Below are 27,494 nucleotides of genomic sequence, written 5' to 3' on the forward strand. Positions count from 1 at the left end.
ACCAGGTTATAACAACAACGCCCACATACTTGCTCTAACAAAGAATCCGTGACCACTACAGAAGCGAACTCGGTTGAATCTGAGCCGAGATTAACCGCGGCTACTGGGCATTATCAACCCAGAGGGCGGCACAAGGAGGTCAAGAGACCACATGAAAAGTTACCGGCCACGCCCAATTGGTGTGTAGGTTTCCTTATCTCGCCCGCCAAACGATGGGATCTTTACAAGGGCGCAAGTGGCGCACGCATGATATACTTTCGGTGAAAGCGGGACGGGCTAGGACCGGGCATGACCACTTATTCCCACCAATGCTCCGGCTTCGGGGGTTTTGGACGGCGCCAAAGCAAGGGTTGACGGCCACGGACAACAACTCCTTAGCAACTGGAAGTGCAGCCCGAGCACGCTGGCCCCTTCAAGGTTGTATTTAGTCATGCCTCGAGTTTGGCGATCCAGCTTCGGCCCCACGCGCCGCTGTTTGGCAGTGGAAACGGCCCCCATGCCTCACACAGTTGCCGAGCTTTTTCTCCATGCCTGTGCGACTACTTAAATTCCTCCTCATTTCCGGACGTAGGCTTTGTTTAAGAGGGTCTGCTAGATTCGCTTCTCCTTCACTGCCCTCTGCCAACGTTGCTCGGCTCGGCCTTGCCATGTTCTCCTGTCCACGTTGCTAGCCAACTTGAACACAAAGCGACCTGAGTCTTGCCTTTGACTTAATATAATCTGGTTTCATTAACGTTGCAATTGTCGTGGTGAACTGTTGTATTAGATGACCCCTTCATCAGTCCATCATGGTGCCCACAGGCCCTACAGAGACAAACAACATAGATGTTGGACTAGATGAGCGTAAGTCGAGTCCTCTTTAGCTCTCCCAAACCCTTGGGGATTAACCTTGTTTAGACGGAAGAAGAGAAATAGAAGGCCATCCCCTTGGCCAAATACAGAGTATAAACGAGCAAGATGCTCAAGACCAGTATGCCATCGAGGCAATGGATTACGGCGACGGCATCCTCTCTGGTATCCGCTCCAGGACACGGAGTCACACCGACCATATCATCATCAGCTGGGAAGTCGATGATCCGGATAATCCTCACAACTGGTCAACGGTACAGTTTTTCTCGTCTCCAACCCACAACCCTGCCCCAGGATCCTCAAAATCAATCTGACCTCTACGCCAGTCCCGTAAAACTTTTGTCGTCCTGGTTTGTGTGATGCTCGTCCTCAACTCCACCCTGTCCTCTGCCCTCCCCAGCATGGCCATCCCCAACATCACAGCAGACTACGGCATAAGCGATACTACGGAAAATGTTCTACCAATTAGTGTTTTCCTGATTGGGTACATATTTGGCCCGCTCATCTGGGGCCCCCTGACGGAACATTATGGGCGAAGAAACCTCACCGTCGTGACGTTTGTAGTCTTTACACTATTCACGATGGCTTGTGGCTTGGCACCGAGCTGGGGGAGCTTTCTCGTGTTTAGGATGGTTTGTGGTGCGTGTGCGGGAGCGCCAATTGCCATTGTGGCCGGCATATTGGCCGACGTTTTTGGCGATCATAGGACTAGGGGGAGGGCGTATGCTGTTTTCATGGTGGTGAGTATTCCTTGGAGGCTGCGCTTTCATTCTCTCTTCTGCTACTCTACCTTTGAGTTAACTAGGTAAAAATAATGTACTCATCGTGACGACTTAGGCTACCCTATGGGGACCCTTGTTCTCTCCCATCATTTCAGGCTACACATCCATGACCATCGGATGGCGGTGGGCGTTCTGGATTGACCTCGTGTTCGCCGGCTTCACACTTCTCATCATAGCCTGGCTCCCAGAGACGTTTGGCCCCATCCTCCTGGCGCGACGGGCCCAAAGGATGCGCAAACAGGATCCCGCCCAGCGCGTCATCGCACCCCGAGAGCTGGAGGAAACGAGCCTCAGTCAGCTCCTCACCGTGGTCATTACCCGACCGATTCGCATGCTGGCCTCTGAGCTCATTGTCACGGCCACATGCGCATACCTGGCTCTCGTTTACGCCATCTTCTACATGTCCTTTCAGGCTTTCCCCATCATCTTTCACGACTTGTATGGCCTCAACCCGGGCGAGACTGGTCTGACATATCTCCTCATCGGAGCAGGTGGCATGGTCTCCCTTCCTGTCTTCTGGTACTGGGACGTAGCTCTTGCCAAGGCCCAAGTTCGGGGCTCGTCGTGGTCGAAACGCGAAGAGTCACGGCGCCTCCCGCTTGCGTGCATGGGCGGCCCTCTCTTCGTCATATCTCTCTTCTGGTTAGGCTTCAGCGCAAAGACATCGATTCCCTTTGTGGCGCCCATGCTTGCGGGCATCCCGTTCGGAATGGGATACATGCTCATCTTCATGGCGCTGCTAAACTACTTGACGGATTCGTATGAGATTTTCGCCGCGTCCGCCAACGCAGCTGCTTCGTGTTGCCGGTCCGTCCTCGCTGTCGTTCTGCCGCTCGCAACGACACACATGTTTCGAGAGCTGGGGATTGCGGGGGCATGCTCGCTCATTGGGGGGTTGAGCGCCGTGATGTGTGTCATTCCGTTTATTTTCATCTGGAAAGGGCCAAGCATTCGGGCTAGGTCGAGGTTCTGCATTGCGTTGAGGGAGCAGAAGGAGGAGATGCAGAGGAGAGCGGATGCGCAGAGGGCGAGGTTGGAGAGGATGAGGGCAGGTAAGGAGAGAAGGGAGAGTGTGAAGGAGGGCAACAAGACAGAGGAGGTCTGAAGATATGGGGATTTGGCTAAAAGTTTGGGTGCATTTGGGAGCGAGGCTCTTTCTTCTTGTTGCTGTTGGCGTTTGATTTCAGACGTGTCATTTCATCAATACACACTTGAATTCCCAACGATGTACGTTACCTTGTTATCGTCATCGCCCATCCCGTCTCAATTCCAACGATAACATCCAATATGTCAACCTCGTCCGTTCAAGGTACCTAGTCTCCCAATATTTAGCTGATGCCGCCAGCACATAATCTACGCTCACGATACAGGATTCAGACGCGCCCTTTAGTACTCACAGCCGATACAAATCACACACGGTCCCCTCCCCTGCATCCCGCCCATATCGGACCACACCTTCCTCCGTGACCTACAACAATCGGCCTTGCAGCACCTCCGCTACGCACAATAGTCGTACGGCCTCTCACGAGGGTCGGCACGAGACCAACCGCGACAGAGATGGCCGACGCAGTAACGCGTCCCCGGCCCGGCGGCAGCAACAGGCTCTTGTACGCCTGCCATGCCCCGGCCTAATCCTACTGAAAAGAAAACTCGTCAGCGCAAAGACACTCCTCCAAACCACTCCCAACATCCTCACATATAAAGAAACAGAAGGGGGGAGGTTGCCTTACGCTCTCCGCAAAGCCGTCCAGCAACACCGCTCCGCGCCTCTCGCCTCCTCAAACACCCATCATCAGGACATCCGCCGCGCGAGTCACCACAGCACCGAGACGGAAAAACATCATCCCTACACGCATGTTCTTGGCCAAACGCGTATCCGCCATGGCTGTCGTCACAGCCCCCTGGGCGACAAGCGTGCCGCTCGCAAAAGATACCCTCCCCGCGACGACCCCAATCACAGCACGGCTCATGACAGACGTGGACGGCGCAGAACCGTCCCGCCGCGGTCCTTTCATCGCAGCAGCCGACCTGGCAGCAGTGAATGGCGCAGCATGGCGCCAAAGCACCGTTTTGCAGCGGGCGGCGTGGCCGCGCGCACTCGTCTGCCAAGCACTGCCTTTCACCAGAGCACCGGTGGCAGGCGCCGTCCCGGGGATCTTGCGCCGGGCCGGGGACGACGGCACACGTGTGAATGGTGCCGTGGCGGTTTGCGCATCCCTCGGTTTGGCAGCGGTGGGCGTGGCAGTACTGCAGGTCTTTATCGCCCTGCCAGACCCGTGCTTTCTGGCATCTCGGCTCTACGCAGGCGTCTATGACGGGGAGCGTCTTAGTGTCTTTGTTGGCCAGGGAGCGGTATATGCATGTGTGCGTGTGTTTTTGTCTTACGGGTCTCTTTGCAGTATTTGTATCTGCTGGCGTTGAGGTCTTGCACGTGGTTCGGGCAGCGCTCTTGGCCGATGGATGCCGCGCATTGGACATCTGCCACGCCCGTCAGCACTTTGAACGCGAAACACGTCCTTTTTGAGAATTCAGAGAAGGGCGAGATGGCAAGTCGGAAGTGGGAATTTTGAATACAGTTCAACATACGGTGCAGGCAGTATTTGCCCTCGCGCCCCTTTGGGTTTCCGCATAGGGAACCGTCGTCAACGCGCCGGCAAGAATGCTGCTTGCAGTACAGCGACTCGACGACGCCCGCGTCCTTGATCTCGAGAATCCATAAGTCCTGGCCGCAGGTGCCGTTGTCCGCCGGGCACCGGGGCGTCCTGTCTGCACAGGCGCAATTGTCCCGAAGGTACATGTACTGCATATTGCGTTAGTCAGCACGTCACAGGTTTCGTGGCCTAGTTGGTTTCAGGTTTTATGGTCTAGTTGGTCATGATTTCTCGCTAACAACGATTTGCTTGGTTCCCGAGAAGGTCCCCGGTTCGAGCCCGGGTAAAACCACACGATTCTTTTTTTGAATAATTCGCAAAGCTTCAGAAACAATTTTTTACGCTTGTTTTTTTTTTTTTTTGTTGATTCGAGATGGGCTGTAGATTGGGTTGCGGTTGTCAAGGACAGCAGTGTATGGTATTACAGTAAGATTGAAGTGTCTACGGAGCAGTCAGGGGTATTTAAAGACGGTCAGATGAGGAGGGCTCCAGAGCAGTTGGATAGGGTCGAGGTTGGACGGGGGATGACGATATCAGTTGCGGCTGTGTGTTCTTGCAACGAGGCTAGATACATGAGTCCTCAACCAACAATACAACCACACGCGCCTATCCGTCCAACACATTACAGCCCAAAGCCCCGGGAACATACATGTATCAAACGCCATGAGAAGCTTCCCTGCCAATCACCATCCCCGGCCAAAGCTCGCACCGGTGCGGACCGTTCGTAAACAGAGTCGATGCCCTCGTACAAGGCACGTACTCGCCAAGTATTTCCCTCCCCCCTTCCGTTACAAAACCTCGGGCCCAAAATTTTCGGAGCCCCACGATTTTATTCTGTTCACGCTCATATTGTAGATTTGACAGCCATATGACACCCTTGACGCCTAGTAACTATCGTGTTCCTGCCCCTTCTCCTCTTCCCGTACATTGGTATCATTGAACAGTGAGAAACATGACACACGCCTCCGATTGTAAAGACAAGAGGGAGAAAAATAAAATAAACAAGAAAAGGTATACCGTCACGAAATATTCGTGTAGCTTTTGGACGATCCCTCCTTTGCGCCGAGTGCCTAAGAAAACTACACGTCATCAGCTCGCGTGGCTGGTTCATCATAAGTCGTCCCAATAAAAAGGTTCTTCATTCATACACTAAAGTCGTTCCGACCAGGGCTTCATATGCACGGCCATGGTCACACGCCGGGTGTGACTCCCCCTCCTTCGTACAGGTCTCATGATGCTAGGCTCTGTGCCACAACGGCTTGCAGACCTTCGAGGAGAGCTACTTCCGCTGCGTTGTCGTCTTGCTCTTGTTGTGTTGGGGAGTCGGGTTTTGGTGCTTCCGGAGGCGGGGCCGGGTCTTGTTGAGGTGCTGGTGAGGGAGTCGGGGCAGGTTGGGTTTGCGGTACGGGTTGAGCAGCTGGCGGAGATACTTGCGGTGAATGGGCATGTGCAGGCGAGGTTGAGGGTTGAGGCGGAGCGGCAGCCAGAGGCGTACTTGTCGGGATAGGTGTTGTCGCGGGCTGTGTTGTCGGAGCATGCTGCTGGGCGGCAGCCGGCTGCGGTTGTGCTTGTATGTCCGGTGTTGGCTGTGGCATGGCAGGTGTTCGTGTCGGTTGCTGTGCTTGCTGCGCTTGTTGTGCTGGCTGTGTCTGCTGAGGCGGAGATTGATGCCCCTGCTGATGATGTTGTGGTTGCCCCTGTGGTCTGGGAACTTGAGGCGGCAGCTGTGCTTGGGGTCGGCTGTTTGCTTGGGCAACAGGGTGTGACAATTGCTGCGTGTTCGCCTGGCCACCTGGACGAGTTTGAGAAGCCGGAGTCGCCATCGGCCTTGGCACCGACGTCGCTTGAGCCCCTTGGCCAGCCGCATTGGCTTGGTGCCCGACATGATGTTGTGCAGACGAAGCTGCGTGAGCTGCCTGTGCCGGCGTCACAACTCCAGATCCAACAGCACTGGCAGGGCTGGCCGGTGTTCGACCCTGCGGTGGGTGTTGTAGACCACCTGCCAGGGCCATGATCCCCTGAAGCTTTGCCTGGTCTTCTTCAGAGTTAAGCCTGGCCCTCTCCTCGGCTTCCTTTCTCGCCGCTTGGGTCGGCGCACGCGTCTTGAGTTCACCGGTAACGGCTTGTAGATAGTAGGGCATTTCGGAATTGGTCTTCAGGAAGAAGAGCTTGAGATTTCTTGCCTTATCCTTCAGCTGTACCTGCGTTCTATCCTTGAGTATATCTGATATGGTGCCGTTTTGGCCAAACAGCGTCAGGATCTGGCTCCAATGGGGTCCCTTCACCATGTCCAAGCCAGCCATGAGCGCCTTTTCTTCTTCTTGGGTCCAAGGCCGACGCGTTGAATGGATGCCTTCTCTTCGAGTGTGCGCAGACGACTTTGAGAGGGCCGCCTGGCGAGCCTTGTCATAGAGTATGGCGCTGGGGAACGTCTGGTTCGGCGGTAGGTTCTCACCAGGCAAGGGAGGTTGCTGCGGCTCGGGAGGTGGCTGATTGTAGGGGTAATATGTATGTTGTGCTTGATGATGTTGTACTGGTGTCTGGTAAGGTGGTTGAGCAGCCATGCTCTCAGCTATTCAACCTGTTAGCAAGATGAGAGGGCGTGAGGTAAAGAAGAAGGACTGACTGGTACTAGTGGGAACGGTAGGTTGGTAGGGGATTGGTGAGAGTCCGTGAAGCGTAGTCTTGACGTAGTTGGAAGTGCTTTCTGCAACGAGAGCCTCGAGTTCTTTGTAGTCCGTCGTGAGATCAACCTTGCCATTGGTCTGTGCCGAGGCGGCTTCCGACTTATTCTCCGTGCTTGCAGTCTGGGCTGCAGCTTCTCCTCCTCCCTCTGTTGAAGTTGTTGTTGGCTCGTCTTTCAATTCCGCCAGGGCATTCTGAACAAGGCCAGAAGCCGTCTTTTCAAAGAACGATGACAAGTCGTCCAAATCCAAATCAGCATCTCCTGTGGCTTCCGGAATCGGTTCCGGTTGTGGCCCGCTGTCGCTAATCTCTATCGTAATTCCCAACTTGTCGCCTACATCTGTGAGTGACTTGAGGCGGCCGGTGGTGTATTCCAAAAAGCTCCGTAATAGGTCTTCGGCAGGGTGTTTCTCCCTTAACGCCGCTGCACACAGACTATTAGCCCAATCAAATCAACTTCAAAATGGCCATACCAAAGCTTATGCATACCTGGCTCTGGCTCTTCCTTTACCTCCCCTTGAAGCGTTTCTTTCCTTGTTTGGACTGAAGACACAAAGCTCTGATCAGCAGAGGTCAATTCTCCTCCGCCATGCTGCTCCTTCAGGGTATGCACAAGTCCCTGGGTCAGAACCTCTCCAATAACTTCCTCTGACGGCTTTTCTGGCTCCTTCTCAACGAGGAACTCTATTGCTCTCTGCGTTTTAATACCCAAATACAGTTCCGTCATTCCAGGTGGCAGTTCGGACAGTTGGCACTGGAACATGGCGAGAAAGTTTTCGTCAGCTTCGGAGAGAGCTTTGGGAGTTCCATCAACTAGCCATGATCCCAGTTGCGCAAGGTTCGCCAGTTCGATAAAAGTTCGCGAGTCGGAATCTCGAAATTCGAGTTCGTTGGCAGATAACACTGGTCCGGACGAATACATTTCGTGAACATGCTCAAAAGAAGACTTGAGCTTGCGGAACGTTTGCTCATGCTGTGAATCGGATCCCCGAACCAGTTTGATGGTATCTTCAAAGGGTGATTGCACGAGAACAAGTAGGAGCGACAAGGCCTGGCGACGCGCCGGTCAGTCGAGAGGTTCGTCCCGGGCAGTGCATTGACTTACAAGGGTCCCGAGCGCATGGGCATTGGCGTCGCGAATGAACTTTCGAGGGTCCGATACAAATGTCGCCCGGACAGCAGGAGGTTCAGGCAGCGGTATTGTCGTATCAACCTCCATGGGATCTGATGCGGGCAGTTCTGGGGCTGATTCATGTCCGCTCGTGAATTGGTCGACCAGGTCGCCAACATTTGACAGCGCATTTTGTACTAATAGTGCAAGTCCATCTTCGAGTGAAGCTTCTTCGGTTTCGGTCTCGGTCTTTGCTCGTTTGGCCTCCGGTGTTTCGGCAGTGGCGCCGACGGCCTCCTCGAAGGGTCGTTTTGAACCGAGTTCTGGCGGCAAAGCGAAGTCGAGGCCCTCTAGACCGGTCGGTTCGTGTTCTTGTTTGATATCTTAAGAAAAACACGTTAGCATACTTGCTCTCTCTCTCTCTGGCTGAGGTCCCCTTGCAAGACACTCATCGCATTGGCATCATGCGCGCGTCATTTCGGCCGGACTGGAGATAGATAGATACCTGTCGCCATAGAGAAAGCGCTGGCCTCGGCTAACGCTGACTCGGCCATGATGCCAATGGTGTTGATTGAAACAGCAAGGAATGCATGCGACAGCGTATCAAGTTGTGTCCTGTCGCAAGATTGGCGGGATCGTTAATCGTTTTGCAACTCGTCCTGGATCTCGGCTGCAAAGGCGGGCGACCAACAATGAACCCGGCGCTTGCAGCCTTTGGAATGGCGGGCGGTCCGAGAAAATTTGCTGAGTCAGTCACCCGATTGCCCTTATATCGTGCCCCAAATTTCTGCCGGCTCAGATACACAACCAACACAGGATTAGACAAAAAATTTATTCGTCACAACCAAATTTCAAAATTGGCCGGCTCGCTGCGTGACGCGTGATGATATGTACATCCCGCTACAGTGGCTAATTACGTGGTGAATTGACCATTGCTGCAATCGGTTTTGTTTTCTTATCATGCCATGTCTGTCTGACTCTTGCGTTTGCTTTATTTCTTCCTCCTCTTACTCCGTAATGGTCATGATGGTCTAGTTGCCTAGTCAGCATCTCATCCTCCACAGCCAACCAGACCTTATTAATCCATGCATGTAACCTATAATCTCCCCGAGTTGAGTCGCCAATTCATCATCAAATTTCGCTATCTATAATGTCTCGTACATGCAACTCTTCAACATCCATGAGGTACATACATGTCACTCAACAAGACTTATGTGTGGACACAGACATAATATATATGTACCAAGAAATCTCGCCACCACAGCGCTTGCCAGCAAAAGTGCAATTCTAGGGGCAACAAAACCATTGCAACATGAACTGAGTCAGGGCAAGATTCACTAAGGAATGCAAGCTTTCCGCAAGGTAACTTTGCCTTACAATGCGAGCGCGAGGACCAGCACAACGGCCGCAATGCTAGCGCCAGCGGCAGTGATGTGTCTGTCAGGAGAAGCAGCATTGTCCTCGTCCTTCTTGCTGCCGCCACTACCATTTCTGTCACCGTCATTGTCACTACCACTGCTGCCGCTGCCGCTGCCACCACCCTGGCCATGGTTGCTGCTGCTGGTGCTGGTGGGCTTCGGCTTATCTGATGGGCTTGCTGAGGCACTGGCTTGGCTGGTAAAGGTGCCAGTCAAGGTCTCGCCGAGCGTTGGCAGCTTCACATTTCCATTCACCTGCCACCATCCGTCTGCAGTTGAAGTTGGGCAAGATCGAGTCGACACTTGCTTGGGATCGTAGTCTTTCTTCACCACGCCAGTAGGGTGCATACTGGCCCATTTGGTCTTGAGGTTGTCAAAGTCAGGACTGATTGGGGTCGGAGTGCCTTTGCGAGTGAAGCCGTCAAAAACGTTCTCGCCCGGCTGGGAAGCGTCGCCCTTGGGACCGTATGAAATGAGGCCGTAGTGGTTTTGTTCCTCAATCCACTCGTAAATGATGGCACCGCTCCAGTCATCAACCATGGGCTTGGTAAAGATGGCATCCTGATCATCCCACTTTCGGGGGCCGGGAACATTGCAACCTGTTTCACTAAAAAAGATTGGAACGGGGAAATTCTTGGCGTATTCTTGTAGCTTGTCGTAGCTAGACGCTTCGAACGTGCTGGGGTCGCACCAAGAATACGAGTTGAGAGCGAAGAAGTCGACAATTTCAGATGAATTTCCTCCGCAGGTGAGAAAGTCTTGCAGCATTGGGCGAAGTTGCACAATATCCGCGGCCGAGTAGCCGATGGGGATGTTGCGATAACCCTTGTTTTCCCGGTAGACCTTCATATCACGAGCAGCGGCCTTGAGGAACGGAGCTGCTGGAGAATCGTCCTTCTTTGCAATATTCTCGTTGCCAACAAAGAAGCCTAGAACATTGTCGTAGCTATGGAAGGCGTCCATAACTTGTGAATACCTTTCATACTGAGTGGAGTTCCAGTAGAGATCCTTCTACAAGACTGTCAGACATGGAGATGCAAACGCCGTCACTGCCGCCAATTCTATGGGAGTAACTCACGGCCTCAATGTATGTGTCAAAGGTATCCATGTCAACCAGGAGATAGATTCCAGCGTCATCCAATGCCTTCATGCAGCCATCGTGCTTAGCCTTGGCATCCACATGGTAGACTCGGATTGTGTTGACACCCAATTCTTTCATGAGAGAAAAGTCTCGTTCGCATTGTTCCGTATCTATGAGCGGATCATCAGGCACAAGTTGGTAAGCAACGCCTGGTCAACAGCATTAGTACAACAGAAAGTGACTATAGCTCTCCTGTCACATAACTCGCCCTTGATAAAGAACTGCGTTCCATTTCTGGTGAAAAACTTGTTTCCGTAGGCATCGATAGGATCGAGAGCAGCAACTGACGCACCCAGGCCGAACATGGCCGTCCAGAGGGCTGCAGGATGCATTGTGTACCTGTCTGAGCCGCAAAGCTCGCGCCCATTCGAATGGAGGTGTTAAAGAGGTCGAGGCTGCTCGTCTGAGGGTGAAGCAAAGAAAAGCCAGTTTGGTCCAAGTCGCTTCTTGATTGTGATGAGAGAAGCAGAAGCCCAAAAAAGGTCTCGACAACCAAGTCTCACAGGTTAGCAACTATAAGCGAAATCCAACACGAATGGGCGAGCGTCGTGCAATGCGTCCTTGGTCCCAAAAGCACACAGAGCAATCTCGGGTGAGACAAGCACTCGGTTCCGTTGTGCGAGGTTTGGAAAAGAGAGAGAAACACACGGTCACTGGCAACAGAAAAGTCGAACCAACGAGGCGACGCAGACAACCAAGGCCGGCAAGACGGGTAGCCGCGATCACGGCGATCCGGAAAGAACAACGATAGCTACGGCAAGAACCCGCAATCGCGGCCAGCGCATGTTGGCTGTGACGACATCTAAAAACGAGTACAATCGCCCCGATCCAAGGCTGCTGCCACCGGCTGCTCACAAGAAAACGTCACCACATGCATGGATCTTCCCCAGACAGGGGGCTTGAGCCAGGAGGAGCAGTTCGGTTGGCCAGCCGTTCAAATCCCTAACCTAACAGGCCTCCAGAAGAATGTGCCAACAGACCCTGGAGGTTTTCATGGCGCTCTTGTTTGTTCCGCAAGACCATCGATATCAAAGTTGGCTGTCCATCCCTGGAGAATCTCCAAGATTAAAGAGGTCAATGCTGCGGGCAAGCCAGTGGATTGTGGCCCCTTGCCGGTCGACACAACAATCAATTGGTACTCCAATCATCAAACCAAGATCAGATGGAGAGCTTTGGTTTGGTCTATCTGGCACTCGTGTTTGTGTTGCCTCGTTTCGGGTAACCCGGCGTCTCCTTCCGAATTTCTTTGCAACTCGATTGCAGCAGGAAAAGTAAGAGCTAACCCGGTACCTACTCCGTACTAGGTAGGTGCTACGCTGTCAGCCTTGGCAGCAGGTGCAAAGCCCGTATTCGCCAGAAGCACTCAGCCTAACGTCATCCTTACTATTAGACTCCTAAATTACGGAGTAAAATGGAAGGGAAATGAAGGATCATTCATCAGTCGCATCCACACACCTTTTTCAGCCGTTTGCATCGTCACTCAATCACTTCTATCCAAGCTCGAATAACCCTTGTGTTTGTGTCTTATCAGGGAGCATTCAGTCCAGCAACTGCTTGGGAATTTTAACCTCTGATTCACTACTCCATTTCCAACATCGCGATTCTAACGCGCACAGCATACTAAATACGGAGTACGTCTCCGTGGATTGCCATTGTAGAGCTGCTGTCATATTATCCACTCACTCGCCTGCAACAGATCGCCTGCAACAGAGCCAAATTGCATAGCTCGAACAGAAAACTAGATATTCGCCTGCATCTCATCGCCAGCATTGTTCCCTACACGATTCGAATTATCGACTTCTTCGGTTTCTTGCTCGCCTCGTATAACGCGATTCTTCCAAAGTAGTCTGTTGCAAACGTCAGTTCATCAGCTACCAGATATGTCACAACGATGCTCACTCACAGGCTTGTCCAACAATCACCCAGGTTTCGTTTCCAGCCCTTCGGATTACAAAGGGACAACCGCGCCCGTCAAAGAAGCAGACCTCATCTCCCGTTCTGGCCTCGATCGGAATCAGTCCAATAGCTCCCCTCGATGAGAAAAACATTCTACGGCCAATTGCCAGCGGTCTTAGATGTGCAAAGTATTCATCCTCTCGGCCCAGAATATCAGAAAAGGGAGTACCATCCGATGGCAGAAGCCTCTTGACTCTCTTTAACGTAGGATCATGGTCTACATTATCATTGTCCCATCGCTTGAAACGCACGCCATCCCGGTCACCGCCCTTTCGATATGTGTCCCCATCGCTATTTCCCAAAACATGAAATTGCCATTCGCTGTCATTGAAGGGAACATCAAACATTCTGAAGCACTCGTCTCTTGCATCCCAGCTCCCTTGTTCCTCCCACTCTTCGAATAGAGCGTCTCGGTGAGACTCATAGAATATCCGCCATCGCTCTGATATAGTGCGCACATCCTGATTGGACGACTCGGCTTCAATGTAGTCGTCCTCGTTGATGACTTTGACCTCATCAAATATGACACCATGGATATTGAGTCGAGCCTCATTAGGGACATATTCAAACTTTGCCACATCGTCTGGCGGGTTTCCCCAGAGGTTCACGAGACTCTTATCATGGCCATAATTCGTTTCTGTCAACAGAGGTCTTGAAGGTACTTCCAAGTCAGGAACCCACGACGGAAACCCGTTCGATCGAGCGGGATTCTGACAGCCCGACAGATAATCCAGATTTTTCCTCAGAAGACTCAAGGTTGTGTCTCTATACACTTCCTGTTTGTCCTTGGCATAGTCTGCTTGCACATCGGTTTCATCAGGATTCGTAAGCGGCAACATGGCGAATACTTTGTCTCGTGGATCGGTGGCCAGGCAATCTCTCCACTTCAACGCCAGCGCTTGTAGCTCGCCGTATGAGCCTCCGCGGCGACTTATCTCCTCGCGGAGCTCATACAATTCCAGGGCCTTGCGAAAGCAAGAACCGAAGGAGTGGGTGTCCCGTAGTCCATCATGCTGTAGAGCCGGCATGTGGTACTCGTCAGCCAAATACGTTAGCATATCGGCAGTCCGCATGACATCCTTCCAATTACACGTCTCGGCACCACAATGGAATATCACGTCGCTGGGAAGTGCTATTTCCTGTCTTATCCAAACTCGAGAAAACCACGGGCGTTGGTAGAATCTCATAATCGCTGCATAATTCTCCAGTTTCTCTTGATCTGACAATAAAGCGGTATCGTGAACGGCAGCTTTACCATGGGCCGTCCAGGTCCATCCGGTCGGTGAGTCTGTCCCGCTTTCTTTGGAATGTAGTTCCAAGACTCAATGTCTTCCGGCGTTTCTGGAATATAAGCCAAGTCCCTAATGAGCTTCGTGGCTTACGTACTATTATCATACTCATCTCCAAGCCACACATGTACCATGTGGGCAACCCTGTATAGACGAGTCATAAGACCAACTTGACTACTTCTTTCGGCCATGTCATTTTGGTTGACGCAAATGGCATCAATCCACCAGTACGATTCAGCTTTGTTACCCTGAAATCTCTTGAAGGGATCCACAGGTGGTGGAACGGCCTTGCGAAAGTGTCGCAGGGCATTGTACAAAGAAGGCGTAACAGAAAACGAATGTCCATCCACAACGATCTGTTCCGTGAAAGACGCCGTTCCCCAGCAGTACGACAACGGGGTAAAGCACTCAATTGGCGACGATTTGAACATTGGGGGGGACTCGGGGGCGTCATCTAAGCTGGTGACTATCAGCCTACAGATTATGGGACCATCCGGAGGGCCAGCTGTGTCTAAAGCCAACAGTCGAATCTCAGAAGACGCCGCGTTTAAAGGTGAGTAAATGTACTGTGGTAAACTTAGCACATTTATTACGGTAACTAATAGTTTTAATTTATTTATTTATTTAAGTACGTTAAAGCTTTTTTTTTAAAGCTATTCTAGTATATTAACCCGTATTTTAAGTAGGAAAACCCTTAGGGGAAGAAAAACCTACTTGCATTCGTAAAGCCTTCCCCGCTTTATACCACGTTATAATATAAGGCGTATTCCTTCTCGTATAGGTTATAAGTACTAATTATTCGCTTTCGCCTATTCTTAACCTATTATCTTGATTTTTTTACGGTGTATTATATTATAGCTATAATCCCCTTTAGTGTGTTAAGGCTCTAAGTAAGTATTTATAAGAATAAATATCTAATAAGAAGCTAAGTTTAAAAAGGTACGTTTACTTACTATAATATTAAGTGATTATAAGTGTTACTAAAAGATAGTATTTTATAAATCACTACATTTAACTTAATATAATTCTAGCGCGATTAACGGGTCGCCCTAAGGTCACCCGCTATTAGCATATGCATTATGGAGCTCGTAACCCCACTGGAGCCTTAACACACCAGAGGGGATACGTGCCGGCTTAATTTTCCCCTGCCCTAGAGCTCTGGGCCTGCTAGCCAATTTTTAAGGTGGGCTTGGCTTAATTCCACCCCTGGAACTCACGTGCCCAGGCACGGGTTAACCCCTTTTTTTCGGGTGACCAAGCCGAAAAATTGGGGGTGCCTTCGGCCGGGTTCGAACCGGCTCCCTGCTGGGCCAAGGCAGGGCTCCATAGCGTTTAACCACTACGCCACGAAGGCGATGGTTTCGATTCCTTGTCTGTTCCTGGTTTTGGCTTTGGCTTTGGCGGTTCCGACAGAACTGTAGTTTCTTGTGTTGCTGTCGTCGTCACTGGTGTCGCCGAGGGTGCCGGTCGACGCGCATATCGCTGCTGCAGCTCGGTCACTGTATATCCCCCTTTTTTGACATACTTGTCGGGCTTGGGAATATTTATTGCCTCAAGCCCGTACATTTCGTGAAGTTGAATCACCGTCTCCATGAGACCTTTGACCTGGTCTTCGAGCTCCACGATGCGCAGACTGGCGCTCAGTTGTGGGGGTATATCTTTCGACATGGTGTGATGACTGTGAATGACTGTGATGATGACGGTGCTGAAGACAGATTTCGTGGAGCAAATTGGCTATTGTGATGATTGGCTTCAGGTCCGCAATGTGGTAAGAGTTTGATCAATCTCTTTGCCGTTATGTTCAGCGGGGAACAATGCTTATCTTACTAGTAGGGACCCCTTGTAACGATGCTGAACACGCGACAGGGATGGCAAGCTGGTGACGACGAGATGGGTAGGATTTAGAACCTCATCAAGAAACATTTCCTTTGTTTTGGGGTATGGTATTCTAGTGTAAGGGAGGATATTTGCGCTTATCTTGGGTTGCTTGAATAGGAGCGGGTCGCGTACTCAAGACGTAGTTGGCCTAAGCGATTTACTAAGTTATTGTGAAATTTGAAACTCCCTTGATACCCTCTGTGGCCTCTGAGACGTAAATTAAGATTAGTTCCTTTGTTGAGTAGTTCCCAATGACAGGTTGCAGTCTCTGGCAAGATGCATGTCCATCGGCAGGCACACGTTGATACTATTTACTACACCAGCGTAATGGGATACTTTTTGATCTTGTACATGATTGCTAGCATCTCACAGCCTACAATAACACAATGTGTTCAAAAAACAGAATAGTGCCTTCCTAGGCCAATTACTACTAAGCACTTAAGCTAAGACTATATTCCGGGGACGTACGGTGATGTGCCTTTTCCTCCGACTGTATACGCTAAAGATATGGCGTTGTTGACTCCAGATTGGAGGCATGAGCAGCCGACGAGAACCTCTTGCACCAATGGATACAGGTCGCAGGAATCGAATATTCCGAGCGAGCAAGACGCCTGGCAGTCATTTTCTCGCCGAATTTGACAAATCCAAATACCGGGTCTTCCGCAAGCAGGGCCTCAAAGGTAGGTCCTCACACATCTTCCCACCAAGAGAGAATAAAAAGAAACAAATGAAAAAGAAGATGGAAGAGAAACGACACAAAGTCTGAGCCAAGATCCAACCACTGCCGACATCCGGGGCCCCCTCTCTCCAACCCCAATCCAAAACCTACACAGCAGCGGCCCTAGTGATGTACTCTCGGTAGCCAGCAATGCTTGTAAAGACGGTAGGGTACCCCTTCTTGGGAGCGTCAAGACCAAACGACACAATACCAACCACCTTCTTGGTGCTGATTTCAAACAAGGCGCCACCGCTATCCCCGGCCCAGGTGTTCTCGAACTCGCCCCCGTCTCCGGCGCAAAAGTCCTTGGTCCCGATGCCTCCGTACCGCAGAAACTTGAACTCGCACACCCACCTGCGCACGACCTTTGTCGTCAGAGACCGCAGCAAGACGGACGGTTGCCCCTTGCCGGCCTGCGTTTGGCCCCAGCCGGCGACGACGACGTCGGCACCGGCCGCAGGCATGCGTTCCTCGGCATCAGCCAGGTCCGCGATTGCGACCTTGTCTCCGAGCGTGAGGTTGCGTTTGAGAGTGAGCACGGCGAGGTCGTTGCCGTGGTCCCCGCTCGGCTTGTAGCCAGGGTGAATCGTGATGCCGTTGACGCCGACGAGCTGGCCGCCGCGGGTCCAGTCGGTGCTGCCGGCGCGGACGACGAACTGCGTGCGGTCCGAGCCGTCGTCGTCGCCCGAGACGCAGTGGGCGGCTGTGAGGATCTTGTTCGGTGCGATGATGACGCCGCCGCACGTGTGAACGTTGAACTGGCAGTCGAAGGAGTGAACCCGGCGCTGGATCGACGCTTGGTATGGGAACTGGTCGATGGTGGCGTTGGTGCCGCCGATGATTTTCTTTGAGCGGCGCGTGGGCGTGGGCGAGGCCGTGGCAAGGCCGCTGGTGGCCAAGATGGTCGCCAGCATGGAGAACTTCATGATGAAGGGATGGGGTGGTTGGTCTGATATGTGTGGCAGAGTATGGTGTGTATGAGCAGGATGAGTAGAAGTAGTAAAGCGAGTAGGAGTGGTAGGAGTGGTAGGAGTGGTAGAACGAGCAGACGTGGTTGAGATAAGACGAGGAAATCCTGTTCATGGCAGACAGAGGAAATCAGACCTTCTTATATAGTCTGCCAGGTCTAGTACATCTGGAGTGACAAGACTTTCAACGAGCCGTCTAAACCAGCGTGGCGTTTCCGCTATAATTTGGTGGAAATCTTATTGCAACATAGCGGCAGGCGGACAAGAACGCAGTATGAGATAGTTGTTTGTCCTCCTTTTCTCATTTTTGCCGTGCATCATCCCGTCATGGAAGCACGTCGTTGCCCAGTCGTCTCACAAGTCCTGCGACATTTCAACAGCTGCGGACAACATATTTGTCCCGGAGTGACAACTTGACCGTATTCAGAAGGCGACTGTCAGGGTCTGAAACCCACGGTCTGCTCCAAGGCTCACGTCCTTAGTAGATGGCTAGCAAGACCGGTGTTGTGTTGCTGCCTCTTCGCCCGTGTCGCTTGGCTGGACCCGTCGTGTGTATGGATTCTTCAGATCCTCAGGGGGGGCTGTTGATAGTTCGCACTAGTGTATGTTTAATGAACCATATCCGTAATATGCATATGCTAACGTGCGGTCCTTGTGCCACGTTAGCCAACGGTCCGAATGTTATAGGGAAAAGGTGAAAGTAGAGTTGCGCCGAACTGGACTGTCTCGTTTTGTCGAGTTAAAGACCAGTTGAACTAAGACTCGACAAGAGAAATGGCCATGATATGCTGTCCATACTTTGACCTCTACATGGTATCTCACTCGACGCCTCCGCGTCTTGTTGGGAGCTAAAATCCTGCATCGTGCCTTTTCTAAAGCGCCAGTCGAGTTAAATCTCTCTGGTACGCATGTATCCGTAGAGTGTAGGTTCAATCGTGCAATCCATGTGGTGGCTTGAAAGCCTGCCGAAGATGATGCCGGTAATGCTCCTCTGTTCTTGGTCAATTCTCCTATCCATTCAAGGTGTTCACGGAATATCTCTCCATACCAGACTTGAGAAACATGGTGCCTTCCACAAAGGCTGAAATTAGTTCTTCACTCAATGTTCCCCTGTAAATGTATCGGCATATTATTCAACTCCCTTGCGTGTTCGCTCATCGCAGCGGCCCGAAGCCCAGACATGCATCATGCAAATACATCATCTTCATAACAGCGTCCAGCGCCTATCACAAAGCCTCCCCTACCTCTTTTTCAACCCATCGCTTAGCCCCTGCCTCCCAATAAACGTCCTCATTCCCCTATCCACACCTGCCACCCATCTCGCAAGAACCTGCACTCCGGCGGGCAAAACATTATACCAGTCCACCCACCGGGCGTAAAGCGGCATGCCTACTGTCGCACCCCTGCCATTATCAATGGCCCCGATGATCTCCTTGGCGACATCGACGGGCTCCACAACTGGGGCAAAGAAGCTATTCGGCGTCTGGACTCCATAGAATAGAGGCGTGCTCAACTGTCCGGGGGTAATGAGCACGGTTCGAATCTCAGGGTGCGTCTCGCGCAACTCGGCAGTCAGAGAGCGGTGCATGGCCGTCAGACCAGCTTTGGCAGCAGCGTAATCTGTCAACTGCGCAGCGCCAAGGTGGCCAATGACGGAGGAAATGTTGACAATGGTGCCGCCGCGACCCCCACGGATGATGGCCGGGAGGAAGGTCTTGAGGCAATAAAATGGGCCGAGGAGGTTGGTGGACAGGCTGGAGTCGATTTCGTCCAAGGTCAGATTGAGGAGGGACTTGCCAATGACGACGGCGGCGTTGTTGATGAGCACAGTCGGCGTTCCGAGCTATGTATGAATGATGCATCGTCAGTCAGGGCCTCGGGTCATCTTCACGTTTGTTCACAGGGATAAACACTCACGTCTCTCTCAATCTCGTCGGAAACCTTCTTCACCTGCGCCTTGTCGCCGACATCACACTTGTAATAGGTGACGCCCTGCGCCTCCCCATTCTCCATCTCGTTCACATCCAACACGGCGACGCTTGCGCCCCTCATGCCATACACCTCGGCGACCAACATGCCCAGTCCGCTCGCACCGCCCGTAATCACAATCACCTCCTCGCCCAAATCAACCTCTCTCGGCAGTCCATACGCAATGCGCTGGTTGATCACGCCTGCCATCCAACACAGCGTGATGAAGGTCGCCCACGCTATGGATGCAATCATGCGGGGAGCTTCCCACCGGACGGTCTGCGCCCGGAAGCACAGCGGGATCATCCAGCAGACAAAAGGGTGCAGGAAGGTCACATTGAGGACCTTGACGATGAGGTCGATGGATAGAGGGGCGAACCAGGAGTCACGCTGAGGAGGGCGCGGATAGTTCCTTGAAGACATGCTGAGGCTGATGACGACGGCAGAGGCAGACGAGAAAGAATGGTGGGACGAGGCAAGGTGAAAAACTGGCGTGCGTAGAAAGCGCCAGGAGAGCCTTGACGGGAATGAATTGAAGGAAAGGGACCAAGAATTAACGTAGTCGAGAGAAGAAAAGTTGGGCAAGCTGGACCATGGCGATGATGAGACTGGGCGTGTGGTGGAACATTTGAAACAATTCTGGCAGCATGTGAAGCACCAAGTTGGCCGCCAACGAGCCCCTGGTTTCTGGAGCTAGCCCTGGGCGGCGCTTCGCATCAGGGGCGGGACATCGACTGCCTTCAATGTTACAGAGGTTGAGAGTTCTGCAGGTGGAGGAGCTCAAGGACGTCACGGACAGCCAGCCAATCAATGGCCGAGTCTTGGAACATCAACTGTTCGCACCATGTTGGGGAATGCCGTGGCAGTATAGACATAACTTCACGTTGGTTTGCCAACTGATTGAAACAATCTATGCTAAATGATACACAAAGTAGCTTGTCTTTGACATAGATTGTAGAAACCGTATATTCCCCGAGAACTTCATCATCATATTGCCATGCCCTCACATAGCGCACATACAAGATGATGAACCACAGTATAATCAGTTACAAACCCCATGATGTCGCGAAACAAAGATATCCGGTATCCAGTTACCTAGAGAGAGTTTAATATCGTACAACACCATGGCCGCATCTACCCCCTCCCACTGCCGGCTTCGCTCCGACCCTCATCCTCACCACCAACACTCCTCGCACCGTAATTCCTCCTCGCCCTCTCAGCCTCCCTCTCCTCCTCCTCCCATTCCCTCTCCCGCCTCGCCGCTTCCTTCCTCCTCTCATGCCACGAGCTATCCCGCACAATCCCCTCCCTCCTCCACTTCCGCGGCGGCTTCACCCCAACCGCCGCCTTGCGCTCCCACACCTGCATGCCTCTCCTAAACCACCTCTCCTGCCTCTCCTGCTCTTCCTCCGCCGATGGTGTCCATTTGCTCTTGAGAATCCGCCGAATCGACTCCGCCGACACCTCAAACTTGTCCGCCAGCGCCCGCGTCGTATAGGTGTCCGGGAACTGCGCGTTGAGTGCCCGTATGCCCGCCAGAGCATCAGGAGACAGGCGTTTCCGAGGCTTCCAACCCTGGGGGAATTTTTCCTTGAGGGCTGCTTTTTGGCTCTGCCATTCGGGGGTCTTGGGCTGGGCAATGTTCGAGTCGGGAGATGGGTCGTGAGGTTTGGCTTTGTTGGGCCTGCGCTTCGGTGGTGACGATGGAGGTGAAGACTTCTCGTTTGTTCGAGGTTTGGATTGCTTTGAAGATTGAGCTTCATTCTCCATCTTCTTGTCCCTCGTTCGGTTCTCTCGTAGAGGCTTTGCCTCAGCCGCCGGCGCCGGCTCCGCCGTACCCGTCACATTTTCCCTCTTGTCAACCGCATCTTCCGCTGCGACGGCCAACCGACTAGTTTCTTGTCTCCAGTAGGATGAAGCGGTAAGCCCACGACTTTGACTCGAAACAAACCGGGGCACCGGCACAGGACGCCATGGTCGTGCTGTCCTGGTCGAGACCTGAAGGTTATGGACTTGCGCCAAGCTCTGCACGAATATTTTCCAAGGCGCTGCGCGGCATGGACATTTCATCGTTGCCCAAAGGGTTCTGGTCTGCACGGGTGCCCGTGTCGAACCCCTTTGTATGATTGGAGATGTTGGACGTTGCAAAGAAAAGTTGGGCGGACCGGGACTAATTTGGAGACGGGGCACGCGAATGAGTGGCAGGGATCTGGTGGGTCTGCATCGTCGGCGCAAAGTCTTGGACTTGATGCGGCGAACCTCAGGCCCTCAAGCTTCAGGTAACCTACAACAAACAAAGCAGAGGGATTCAAGTGACAAATAATCCAAAACCGGAAGTTACACTCATCGACTAATTAAATAGCTGCGCAAGGCAATATTTTTTATGCATTCTACGCTGCAAAGCACTGCAACAGAAAATTCCAACAGGACTTGTATTGAATCCTCGCCAAATAGCTGCATACTATACAACTCTAGAATTCTCCGTGTCAATAACCCACGTCCGGTTCTAGAGCAAAGACAACAATCGATAACCATGTTGCACTTCCTATTTTTCGTGCAATCCCAATGCCGTGGTCCCAAAATTTCGGGTGCTCCCTAAAAGACCTCGATTTGAATGCGCCATGAACCTGTCCCCCAATTACGCCTATGCTTTCGGTTTTCGCTTCTGATGCATTGTTCCCCTTTTAAACAAAAAGAAAAAAGAATCCCAGGAACGTTACGCATCGTGCATCAGCTCAACTGGGGGCCGGGCGGTATGTGCCATTATAGGTCGGCAACTGTCGATAGGGCTTATGGGTTCAGGCTCTTCCGTCATGTCTTCAACAAAGACGGCAGGCAGGTCTGGGCTGCACCCATTCTCCTCCGGACGGTAAATAAGGGTCGAGCTACGGCTTCTAGTGCTCCCACTAGCAGCAGGTCCGTCCACGGGGCTGATAGGGGACTCCGGTCCTGGGCGAGTGTTGTGCAGTTTAGACAATGCTTCAGCTAGGTCTTCGGCGTGCACCTGCTTGTTCGGAGCGTCTTCCAGGCGGAGCTCCCAGCCATGTGGAGGGCTGGGTGGCGGTGAGATGAAGAACAACTTCCCGGCATCAGGGAGAGCTAGATGCTCGTCCTTGGCCTCGATGTTCGTCTGCTGTCCAAAGTAGACTCTGCAGCGATCGCCAAGGATAGCTTCGCCATCCCAAACCTGACGGACAGCGATGGAGGAATCGATATCGAAGAAGGAAATGACAATGCGACGGAACGACTTGAGCGGCGCAAAGGCGTGGATAGGTGCTATCTTAGCAACCAGTCCTCGGATTCGCTCCAAGTTGTCTGGTCGGAAGATATCTGTGTTGTTGAGGCCGGTAAAGAGGAGGGTATTTGATGGCGGCGTGGGTTGCGTCAAAGGAGGCAAGTTGGAGAGGTCCAGGGTGAGGCCGGATTTGCGCGAGGCCGATGAAGACGACCGTGAAAGGCGAGGGGTAACATCCATTATGCGTGCAGATGTGGTTTGTGGTTTGTGAGTTGTTGTAGCGGTCAAGCCCAGATATGCCGAATGTAGTGGCAAGAGTATGATGTCGGAAGGCAGTAACGTATTAATGTTGTATATCGCGTGATAGCGTATGGCGACGTTCCCGCTGGACGGCAAGGTAAGTTTTCAAAGTATTCTTATGGAGGTTAGAAATAGTTGATGACCACAAGAGAGGCCAGATTGGTCGAGGACAAAGGAGGAAGACGCCGTAGAAAGAATGTCCCAAGGTTGGTTTTGACGTGGGGAAGTGGACAATCCAGAGGCGGGAGGGGACGACATTGAAGTACCAGGTGATGCAAAGAAATGTGACGGAGACCCACAGGCCCAGCCCCAAAGTGGCAGTAGACATAGCGCGTGAGAGTGGATCCCTGGTGTGTCACCGTGTGCAGCTTTCTTGGCAAGTTTCCAGGGTGCTTTGGGTGCTGGAGTGCGGCGGCAGGGACGAGGGACGGACGGCGTCTGGTGGAAATTGACATTACAAAGCTGAAGCAAAGTGGCAAGCGCGGTGGCTGCGGCCGCCTGCGAGGGGAAACTAGTCGAAGTGGAAGGAGCGACGGGCTGTCGAACCACGCCAACAACCCGGCGGGCACGGCGATGGTGGCGGTACAACCTCAACCGTGTCGTACTACCGGGCTGTGCTGCAGAAACTTTTCATCCTGCGAACACGCCTGTCCGCTCCAAAGTACCCAACGGAGGCCGCAAACAATGCTAGCTGCATCGCCGCCTTTGCCACTCGGGTCACCACGCCGAGCCCCCCAATTCGGGTACAAACTTACGAGTAACGCTGGAAGGCTTCCAAGCTCCCTGCACAGTCAGATGTCTTACCTTGCTTGTACTCAGCAAGCCTACTAGGTACTACCTAGGTAGGTAGTACTATGCAGCCATGTCAGGGACGAAGACAGCTGACGAACTGCGCCTTATCCCCATAGACGCAGGGCTGTGCTCTTGGCCCGAGACAGCAAAAGCATCATCAGATCAGTCGGACACCCAAGGATGCCATAATGCCATGCCGGTTGGGAGCAAGATGCAAAAGAAAGAAAAAAATCTAGCGAGCCGAAACCATGAAGTGATGGGTTTCGTCTTGAGCATGGAACTCCCAGCGCCATGGTTGTTTCGTGCCGCTCTCCTGGGATCGAGGTGCCGACGCACATGCAATACACCGTATGTTGCAGCCCTAAAGCTAGATTCGAAGGCCTGCATTAGAAAGCTACAGAAAGCAGTAGGTGGGCAGTGGCATCTTCTTCGGTACCCCGAGGCAGTCGGTATCACTGCTTCCTGCAGACTGAAATGGTCGGTATTGCAAACGCTTTCGCAATGTGACAAATCAAGGAAGAGAAGCAAGCCCCATTTAATGCACAATAAGCCATTGTCTTTTACGACAGTCGAGCTTCTAATAAGTCTTGAGTTGCAGAAGCGTACAAAGGACCGGGTTCAAGGTTATATACTTGCTCGCCAGCTTATAACCACTTCTCAATGTCCCGGTACTTCGGGATTCCAAATCGAATCACATTGGGTTCTATTTCATGACACTACAGATATCCCAGGAAATTATCCACGCAATGATGACGCGTGGAGAACAGCAAAAAAAAAAGAGAAAAAAAAAGAGAAAAAAAAAGAAGAAAAGAAAGAAAAGAAAAGCACCATTAATGTATACGCGGAGGCAATTATGCAAGTCTCTATATAACCTGACGATGAAGCAGCACACTCCATACCAGACATCAATTAATACATTATAAAATCTCACCACAGGTGGCTCATAAATGCCAATACCGCGCTTGTGGGTACGTGGCTCCCCCGTCGTGAATTCTTAACCATAAACACCAAACCGCTCCAACAAATTTACAGCATATCATGGTCACCAGCATTATCAAGGAAAGAGACCAGGATCTTTATGCCTGTCACCCTCCCTTTCCCATGACGACAAGTGACTCGAACATTACTAGAAATCTGATCTACGGTTTCGAAAGCTCCTGCGTTTCAGAGTTTGCCCCCAGAGGTTCTATACTCAAGCATGTCCCCCATGGGGGGGTGGGTTTCTACCAGGTCCAGAAGCTGATGTAAATGCGCCCACGACTTGGCCGGGAGAGTGTAGATTCAACTTCCCAGGCCTTCAAATGTTACCTTGGGTCATCTCTGGGGCTCAAGAATCTGTCGAGTTGCCTGATGCGGTGACGCCAGCTGCCAACGACTTCTTCCAGCCGCAGCCAAGGGAGTACGTACATACAGATCGTGGTGCACGCACCTACTTTTATGCGCCATGCCCTTCACGACTAGTCTGATGCCAGCCGTGAAGTGATACCTGCCCTATTTGCGTCGATTCATGATCGCAGAGGAGTCACGGCTCCTAATTGACGAGGTAGTGTTGCGGATATAGGCCGCCTTGGCAACAGAAAAGCCTTGACTGAGCTGGGGATGCTTGTTTGTCGGGAGAGAACCGAAGACCGTGGCCTGAGCTGCTAGGTAAAGGCGGCCCTGAAGACTAGTGATATTTAACATCGGGACACAGAAAGTGTGATGGAGACTGTGGCGGGTGAGAGCGACTATACGAAGTAACTTGCCAAGCAGCAAAGCAAAGGCATCGTGAGATTACCGTGGCATTGTCGTATCAGCGACTCAGGTCTTTGCTCGGCCGGTTCAATAATACGAAGTACAATGGGGACATTTGGCGTACAAGACGTAGATGATAGAGACCCAGCCGGCTGCTGCTAATGCCATGGATGAAACTATTTAGCCAAAGCCCTTCACCCACTGTCCCGGCGGGGACACCAAGTAGTGGTTGGCTTTATAAAAGCGGCACTGTCTTCTGATCAGCTTGCCCTGTCCAGTTGTTGCCCTGTGGATTTTACATCGGCGCTAGAAGCGGTGGCAGCCCAGAGGCAGGATACCTATCATCCCAGCTGACGGGGATATGGGAAAACGCCTAGGATCTAATTGTGGCTGATGCTGTGCCTCCTTTTGGTCACGATTCATCACCACCGCCAACATGAACCCTGGGCTTTATTCAACTACCCGTTGACAACTAAGTGGGCTAGCCACTTAGTTGACCACAAAATTCCGGGACAGCCACAAAACTCTAGGACACTCTTAAGGCTTTTAAAAATCTAATAATATTAATATTAAATTAAATAAATTATATAATTAAATACTTTTAAGATATTTTATTATAAATTATATTAGGAGTAATAATATATTATACTTATAAGTATTATTAATTTATTTAATTTATTATTAATTATTTTTATTTATAAAATTTAAAATTTAAAAATTAATAATAAATTAAATAAATTATATTTTATATATCTTTTTAAATAAATTAATATTATAAGTATTAAAGTTTTTTTTAATTTAAAATACTTTTATAATTATAAGTTTTTAAATAAAGTATATAATCTTAAAATACTTATATTATTTAATAATTAATTTAAAATTTTAATATATATATAATAATTTTTTTAAAAATCTTATACTAATTAAATATTACTTTAAAAAGAATAATAAGGTTTTAAAGTGTTCTTATATATTTATTTTAATTTAATATATTTAAAATTTAAAATTTTTATATTTTAAAAAGAAGCTTATTTTTTATATAACTTTTTAAGTATAAGTAATAAATATATATAATTATAATAAAGATTATTAAATTATTTTATTATTATATAAGTATAAGACCTTATTTAAGATATATATTTTATTTTAATAAATATAAATATTTTTAATATAATTTATAAATTTATAAAATTTAAATTTTATAAATTATAAGTTATATAATATTTATATAAGCTTTTTTTTATTTTATTTATATTATATATATTATTATATATATTTATTTATTTAAGTACCCTAGAGCTATTATAGCTATTCTAATACTTTTACATGTAGTTTAAGTGGGAAAACCCTTTATATAAAAAGAAAAACCCCCTCACTTTTATTCTAGGTTATCCCTACCCCGCTATAATCTATAATTATATAAAGCGTATCCTAAATTATATAAGTTAAAGGTGCCTATTAGGCTAGCTATTCTAATAGCGGTTTATTAAAGCGTATATAATAAAGGTTTAAGCTAAGTTTAGGTTAGCTTTAATACGCTAGTTAAGTAGCTATTCTAGTATTTAAGTGTTTAAGGCTATTACTTAGTTTTCTTTAAGTATTATATTATATTACACTATTTTAGGCCTAACGTAACGCTATATCCTAGATATTTTTAGTGTAATTAGTATATTATAATAAACTTTACTTTATCCTTACTTTTAGAGCTACCTAGCTAAGCTTAGCTAGCTATTATTAGCTATTTAAGGCCTATTATAGCCTTTATAAGAGCTTTAAACTAAGCTATTAATTTTCCTTTCTTTCTTTCTTCTTTAAACCCTTAATTTTCATACGTATAACCTCTTTTTATAGCCTTTAATATTAAGCTAGCCTTATAATAGCTTTTAGCTCTCTTTATAAGCTTATTAAAGCTATACTTATATTAGCTTATTTTTTAGGTGTTTCCCAGGTAAATTTAGCTAATATACGTTATTTTTTTAGGCTTTTTCTTATCTCTTATAACTCTTATAAGCTTTTTTT

General features: G+C 50.3%; 10 protein-coding genes across 10 annotated transcripts; 2 read left to right on the forward strand and 8 right to left on the reverse strand.

Moving 5' to 3' along the window:
- Positions 1-788: 788 nt before the first annotated feature.
- J3458_000089 (uncharacterized protein) lies at positions 789-2,736 on the forward strand (the record flags this gene model as incomplete). Its single annotated transcript, XM_007808210.2, has 4 exons — positions 789-843; positions 898-1,103; positions 1,176-1,589; positions 1,687-2,736. 4 exons carry the CDS (start codon positions 789-791, stop codon positions 2,734-2,736), a joined length of 1,725 nt encoding a protein of 574 aa, XP_007806401.2.
- Positions 2,737-4,560: 1,824 nt separating this feature from the next.
- On the reverse strand, positions 4,561-8,740 carry TBF1_1 (TTAGGG repeat binding factor). Its single transcript, XM_007808208.2, has 5 exons — positions 8,584-8,740; positions 8,073-8,461; positions 7,457-8,018; positions 6,909-7,391; positions 4,561-6,854 (listed from the first exon to the last, which is right to left on the reverse strand). The coding sequence occupies exons 1-5, from the start codon at positions 8,630-8,632 to the stop codon at positions 5,512-5,514; spliced, it is 2,826 nt and encodes a 941-aa protein (XP_007806399.2). The 5' UTR covers positions 8,633-8,740; the 3' UTR covers positions 4,561-5,511.
- Positions 8,741-9,451: 711 nt separating this feature from the next.
- J3458_000093 (uncharacterized protein) lies at positions 9,452-10,969 on the reverse strand (the record flags this gene model as incomplete). The annotated part of the gene is made up of 3 exons (XM_066115933.1): positions 9,452-10,507; positions 10,575-10,786; positions 10,846-10,969. The coding sequence occupies 3 exons, from the start codon at positions 10,967-10,969 to the stop codon at positions 9,452-9,454; spliced, it is 1,392 nt and encodes a 463-aa protein (XP_065977813.1).
- Positions 10,970-12,532: 1,563 nt separating this feature from the next.
- Positions 12,533-13,666, reverse strand: J3458_000094 (uncharacterized protein; the record flags this gene model as incomplete). Its single annotated transcript, XM_007808206.2, has 1 exon — positions 12,533-13,666. The coding sequence occupies one exon, from the start codon at positions 13,664-13,666 to the stop codon at positions 12,533-12,535; it is 1,134 nt and encodes a 377-aa protein (XP_007806397.2).
- Positions 13,667-14,486: 820 nt separating this feature from the next.
- Positions 14,487-15,948, reverse strand: J3458_000095 (uncharacterized protein). The gene is made up of 2 exons (XM_066115934.1): positions 14,836-15,948; positions 14,487-14,750 (listed from the first exon to the last, which is right to left on the reverse strand). The coding sequence occupies exon 1, from the start codon at positions 15,548-15,550 to the stop codon at positions 15,215-15,217; it is 336 nt and encodes a 111-aa protein (XP_065977814.1). The 5' UTR covers positions 15,551-15,948; the 3' UTR covers positions 14,487-14,750; positions 14,836-15,214.
- A 637-nt stretch (positions 15,949-16,585) lies between these two features.
- Positions 16,586-17,404, reverse strand: J3458_000096 (uncharacterized protein; the record flags this gene model as incomplete). Its single annotated transcript, XM_007808203.1, has 1 exon — positions 16,586-17,404. One exon carries the CDS (start codon positions 17,402-17,404, stop codon positions 16,586-16,588), a length of 819 nt encoding a protein of 272 aa, XP_007806394.1.
- A 1,282-nt stretch (positions 17,405-18,686) lies between these two features.
- Positions 18,687-19,837, reverse strand: J3458_000097 (uncharacterized protein; the record flags this gene model as incomplete). The annotated part of the gene is made up of 2 exons (XM_007808202.2): positions 18,687-19,289; positions 19,364-19,837. 2 exons carry the CDS (start codon positions 19,835-19,837, stop codon positions 18,687-18,689), a joined length of 1,077 nt encoding a protein of 358 aa, XP_007806393.1.
- A 711-nt stretch (positions 19,838-20,548) lies between these two features.
- RRG9_1 (Required for respiratory growth protein 9 mitochondrial) lies at positions 20,549-21,484 on the reverse strand (the record flags this gene model as incomplete). Its single annotated transcript, XM_007808201.2, has 1 exon — positions 20,549-21,484. The coding sequence occupies one exon, from the start codon at positions 21,482-21,484 to the stop codon at positions 20,549-20,551; it is 936 nt and encodes a 311-aa protein (XP_007806392.2).
- A 646-nt stretch (positions 21,485-22,130) lies between these two features.
- Positions 22,131-22,889, reverse strand: J3458_000099 (uncharacterized protein; the record flags this gene model as incomplete). The annotated part of the gene is made up of 1 exon (XM_007808200.1): positions 22,131-22,889. One exon carries the CDS (start codon positions 22,887-22,889, stop codon positions 22,131-22,133), a length of 759 nt encoding a protein of 252 aa, XP_007806391.1.
- Positions 22,890-23,660: 771 nt separating this feature from the next.
- On the forward strand, positions 23,661-25,647 carry J3458_000100 (uncharacterized protein). The gene has a single exon (XM_066115935.1). The coding sequence runs from the start codon at positions 23,812-23,814 to the stop codon at positions 24,610-24,612; it is 801 nt and encodes a 266-aa protein (XP_065977815.1). The 5' UTR covers positions 23,661-23,811; the 3' UTR covers positions 24,613-25,647.
- The last annotated feature ends 1,847 nt before the right edge of the window (positions 25,648-27,494 follow it).

Source organism: Metarhizium acridum (assembly GCF_019434415.1).
Source record: "Metarhizium acridum strain ARSEF 324 chromosome Unknown scaffold_1, whole genome shotgun sequence".
NCBI lineage: Eukaryota > Fungi > Ascomycota > Sordariomycetes > Hypocreales > Clavicipitaceae > Metarhizium > Metarhizium acridum.

What these genes read in the sequence shown, in the direction of transcription:
- TBF1_1 (XM_007808208.2), bottom strand. Translation starts at nt 8,632, where the DNA reads ATGGCCGAGTCAGCGTTAGCCGAGGCCAGCGCTTTCTCTATGGCGACA. An exon ending in AAAGGAAGAGCCAGAGCCAG is followed by an intron (nt 7,392 to 7,456) that starts GTATGCATAAGC and finishes GTCTGTGTGCAG; the next exon opens with CGGCGTTAAGGGAGAAACAC. An exon ending in TACCGTTCCCACTAGTACCA is followed by an intron (nt 6,855 to 6,908) that starts GTCAGTCCTTCT and finishes CAGGTTGAATAG; the next exon opens with CTGAGAGCATGGCTGCTCAA.
- J3458_000095 (XM_066115934.1), bottom strand. Translation starts at nt 15,550, where the DNA reads ATGTCGAAAGATATACCCCCACAACTGAGCGCCAGTCTGCGCATCGTG.
- J3458_000100 (XM_066115935.1), top strand. Translation starts at nt 23,812, where the DNA reads ATGTCAGGGACGAAGACAGCTGACGAACTGCGCCTTATCCCCATAGAC.